Here is a 5000-nt window from a genome sequence, read left to right on the forward strand (position 1 = left end):
TCCTCCGTCTCTGGGTTTGAGATCCGAGTGTTTTAAAATAGAGAACCAGGCCCAGCGAGTGATAACCGAGTGATATGAGATTAAAATATCCAGAATGAGCCGCGGACTGTACACAGCCCTGCAGCCGTGTCTCGCTGAGGCAGAGACAGTATAAGAAAGCGACCTTGGAATTGGCAAGGAGACGCTGTCGAGCTCCGCATCAATATTTTAACAGGAGAGTTGACACATCAAAAAAAAAAAAAAAGATAGCGCGAGAGGGAAGGAGAAGAATGCCCAGCGATTCCAGAGTCATCTAAAATTCATGCATGCATCATCACCGCCATGAATATTCATACAGAGATGAATATTTAAGTGCAACTCCTATGGATAAAATTAGGTTCATCTTTACACTTATCAATAATTCGCAGGCCAGGTGAGTCACATCAGATGCTGAATAAATCATGACTGCACACACACACACACACACACACACACACACACACACACACACACACACACACACACACACACACACACACTTTCTATGATTGTGAGGAGCCTCGTGGACATAATTCATCCTCTGGAACTCTCGCTGTGACCATCACGAGTAAATACCCAACACAAACCTAATTCTCTCTTTCATAGTTTCAAGCTTTTCTGCTTTATTTGATCGAGACAGTCGGGAGTGAAGGGAAAGGCGGAGGTAAGGTGACATGTTGCCTGAACCACACACACACACACACACACACACACACACACACACACACACACACACACACACACACACACAAACACACACACACACGTATAAAAGTTCAGACAGAGAGAAAACGAGTGAGACACAAAGGTACATGCGTGCGCGTTGCTTTGCAGCGGTGCCTTCTGGGTAAGGAGCTGTCAGCAGTCACTCTTCTTCTCACTTTATAACGTCAGTAAATATTAAGGAGTTTATGTCTCGGTCTCTAGTTTCAAGTCTTCTTCAAACAGACCACATAGCACCGGATGTGTTGGGGGGTGGATACCACAGTGTAGCACCGTCCAATGGGTGTAGGTGGGCGTGTGTCCTCCAGCTCACATCAGGCTCCACCCCCTCTCCTTCAAAAATGGTTACTTCTGGTTTGAAAGAACCAAGATGGCGCTGGACTCTACACTTTCTCTTCCAGTGGTCCAGTAAGTTTCTTCTTCTTCGTCTTTGTTCGGCTTATTGTCGGGTGGCAGCCGACGTCAAGGTGCATTGACGCCATCTACTGGCTCTGCCTCTTCTTCCTGATTCATCTCTTGGCGGGAGGCCATCACGATCCCAGTAAGTTTCTGTTCCTGTACCACGTTTGTGAACTCACCGCTCAACTCTGCCATGGACGCTTCAAAACTCGGTTGTGTTTTGTTAAACACGTGCATGTGTTGCAGTGATGCTACACGTGAGCTTTCTTCTATAACATCCTCTACTGTCCCACAAACCCCAAAACGTTCCCTGTACACAAAGCACATAATGTCCCAGACGTCACATTATTGTGCTTTTATTTTGCCAACACGTGGCAACAAGTGCATCACGTGAAGTTACGGCTTGTGAACTTAAATCAACTTTTCTTTCTTTCTGGAACTTGAAGTTCGTTTGCAGTGAACACTTGTGGAATCGTCTCACATTGGTCTGACTGTTTGTTTTCAAGTGCTTCTGCAGTTTGTATTTGATGCATGTGTGTGAACAGACGGACTCAGGTCTCTTATTGTTACACATGCTGTTCCTCTGTCTGACTCATTTGACTGCAGTGAAGCCATTACACTTACACACACACGTACACACACACCAGGAGCTGCTGCTGCTGGTTTGATGAGCTGCTACCTCGCTGCCAGGCTTCTGATTGGCTTACGGGACGTTGCATCACACACATTTTTCGCTCAAGTTCAAATATTTCAATTCGAGCGAGTGAAGCAAATGAGGCAGATTCTATTCTGCTCTTCCTGAGGCATCGCAGGAAGAGTCCCTTCACAACCCCCAACCTTCTGATCCACAGAACAACAGAGAGAAAACCTGACTCACCTTGAAGAGGTGATGTCTCTGCTCCTCTGACATCATCAGCTGGTGACTGTCCATCACCATGGCGTCCATGTCCATCAGCCAATCCCAGAGCTCCTGGTACTCGGCCTCAAACTCCTGCAGACTGAGGGCAGAGAGAGAAAGAGATTAATGAGTGGAGTCATTGTTGTCGTCTTACATTGTGTTTCCTCCGTGTTCTACTTCCTATCATTGTCATTTGTGTCCTGCAGCCATGAGACGTGCGCGTCTTGTTATGTTGATAAAGTGTGTCGCTGAAAATGAAGTGAGAGAGAGACGCTGACAGATTAAATCAGAGAGAGAGAGAAAGCAGAAAACTTTTCAAGTTGCCGTGAGAGTTGAACCTGAAACCTCTTCCAAGAGAAACGTGTTCACATCTCGTACCTGGAGTGAGTTTGATTCTGTGGCGATGCTGGTTGTTTTATTGCAGGAGAATCAAACACATTACGTCACCGGACATGACTGAGCAGTTTTCTGAACGAGCGTCTGGTTTGTTCTAATCTCCACAAACATGGACGGTAAATAAAGATGGACGACGCGTCTCCACGTCCTCCCACTGCTCAGAAAGGAGGTGAAACATCTCACAGTACGAACATCTTGTTCCGATGACGTCTTTAGGACCCAGAGTCTGAGCAGGAGTGGAAACGACCAATCACGAGTCTCAGCCACAAACAACCAATCAAACGTTTCTGCCATTGACACTGATGTTTGTTCAAGTGTTTCTGATGAGTTTTGTTTTAATTCGTTGTTTGATGATATAAAAATGGGCGGAGATGTTGTGATTGGTCGATATTTGCGTCCACAAGCCGACTTTGTTTTTTAACTTCCTTGTCTCCTTCTCTTCTCTCTTCCTCCCTCCTCTTCTATCCCATCGTATCTTCCCTCATCTTCCTCAGCCTCCGTCCTTTAACTTCCCCCTCCTCCTCCTCCTCCCTTGTCCTCTCACCTCCTCCTCCTCCTCCTCGACACAGGATCACATCAAATATTTATGCTGCTGGAACAGGGGCCGATTGCTCAAACACACACATTACTGTCAGTCGTTTTGTTAAGGTGTCTCTGTGTGTGTGTGTGTGTGTGTGTGTGTGTGTGTGTGTTTATTATTTATATATGCGGTGGTTTCGGTCTCGGCGGGGATCGCCAACATGTTTCTCAACATTAGCGGTGAAATTGCTTGGAATTCTCCGGTCGCCCACGACGACAGTTTGACAGCTCTGTCAGGCCCACAGCGTTTCTACGACAATTCACTTACACACACACACACACAAAGTATACGTACACGCCGGCACACACAGACACACAATCGCTCAAAACAATTCCTCCAATACACAAAACAACACAGCTACTGATAATTACATGTACACACACACAGTTGCCCACATTAAACACTACACAAGAACACACACTGACACAGCAACACACAGCAACTGGAGGAGTTGTCAAAGTAAACAAAGTAAAGTATAAATGAAATTACACAAACAACGAAACTAAGACCAGAAACTATACGTTTGTTTTTCCCTGTTTCATTTCGATTGGCACTGAAGCCAAATTCACATTTAACTGTGAAGTGAACATGTTTCCTGTTGATGAATTACCCATAAGTCTCCAACACGTTGTGAAGAAATGAGAAGTGAACACATTATTTTAATAAAACCCAAAAAAAGAGCTTACTTTCTAAAAATGTCTTCTCTTTTCACAACATGTCACCGCTTTCCTAAATGTTTGGATCTTCCTTAACTTTGAAGAATGATCAGGAGATTATAAAACCTTTTCCTCCTCTTCGTGTCACATGCTCACACTCCGTCCTGTGGTTCTGTTCCTCCACCAACCAGAGCAGTTTCTGTCACGTGCACGTTTTTCCAGACTCATACGAGGTCACACTGACCTTTGACCTTTGACATCTGATCAGTTCAAGTGACTGCTGGTCAGAATCTGAAGAAATTCCCTGAAGGAAGACTTGAGATTCATGTTGGCTCCGCTCAAACAAGCAGACACGTTACAAACATGTCCTCATTTTCAAAAACCTTTCTTCTCCTCTACCTCTCGTCTTTCTAAACTTTCCCTTCCTTCGTCCTCTTCTCGCTCCTCCGTCTCTCCATCATCTTCTTCTCATCTGTGACGTGACAACAAAACATCTTCCCACCTCACTCCTCCATCTTTCTACTCGAATCCCTTCTCTCTCCTCACACGCCCCTGTCCTCCTCTGCAAGTGATTCTCAATGAAATGAAAACCGAGCAGAAGAAAGTGAAGGAAGCGAGCGCTGCTTCCTTCCCCCGAGGCGGCGTTCCTCATTATGCGGCGAGCGGAGCGGCCCTTTACTGACTCAGGCAGATGAAGGAGATACAACACTCGCACAGATTGTTTTCTCTTGTCGTTTGTCGTTGTTCACTCCCCCACCTCCCCTCCTCTCCCCCCGTTTCCGTCTTGTTCTCACACTAATGTTAACTAAACGCTTTGTAAAACAGGATTCTCTCGGGGAGTCGGAAGACGAGAAAACAGACAAATCGGAGAGCACGGAGCGACGTGGCGGCACTGCGGGGCTGCGTTCGACACCGGGACGGTTACGCGGCGTTTGAAGTGTCAGGTTCCCTCTCTGTCACGCGGCTCTGACGGCGTGCGTGGGAGTGGCACAGCGAGCCGCTCTGACATGTAGTCACTTGAGGAAATTCAAATTATAGAAATCTATTATTTATTTCTATCTTGTCAAGATTCCAGCAGATAAAGTGAAATTCAACGTGTGAATATGTGAAAATCTATATAGTGGAGAAAAATATTGATACAGTTTGGTAGATTTTTCACTCACTTAAAGTCGAAGATGTTTTAAAACATAAGAATATTATATTTGGAAGAAGAATTTGTGCCTGATGTGGATGAATGAATGAATTCAGGTAATCTGAGAGATTTTTTGCAATTTTTATTTCTGCGACTTTTTTCCCCGAAATCTATCTTACACATTAGATCAACATATCT

General features: G+C 45.2%; 1 protein-coding gene across 1 annotated transcript in view; it reads right to left on the bottom strand.

Moving 5' to 3' along the window:
* Positions 1-5000, bottom strand: part of akap6 (A kinase (PRKA) anchor protein 6) — a 134193-nt gene that overhangs the window by 57764 nt on the left and 71429 nt on the right. Inside the window, exon 14 of the mRNA XM_034575664.1 lies at positions 2018-2138. Within this exon, the coding sequence (XP_034431555.1) occupies positions 2018-2138 (121 nt within the window). The remainder of the gene's footprint in view (positions 1-2017; positions 2139-5000) is intronic.

Source organism: Hippoglossus hippoglossus, chromosome 22 (genome assembly GCF_009819705.1).
Source record: "Hippoglossus hippoglossus isolate fHipHip1 chromosome 22, fHipHip1.pri, whole genome shotgun sequence".
Classification (NCBI taxonomy): Eukaryota; Metazoa; Chordata; class Actinopteri; order Pleuronectiformes; family Pleuronectidae; genus Hippoglossus; species Hippoglossus hippoglossus.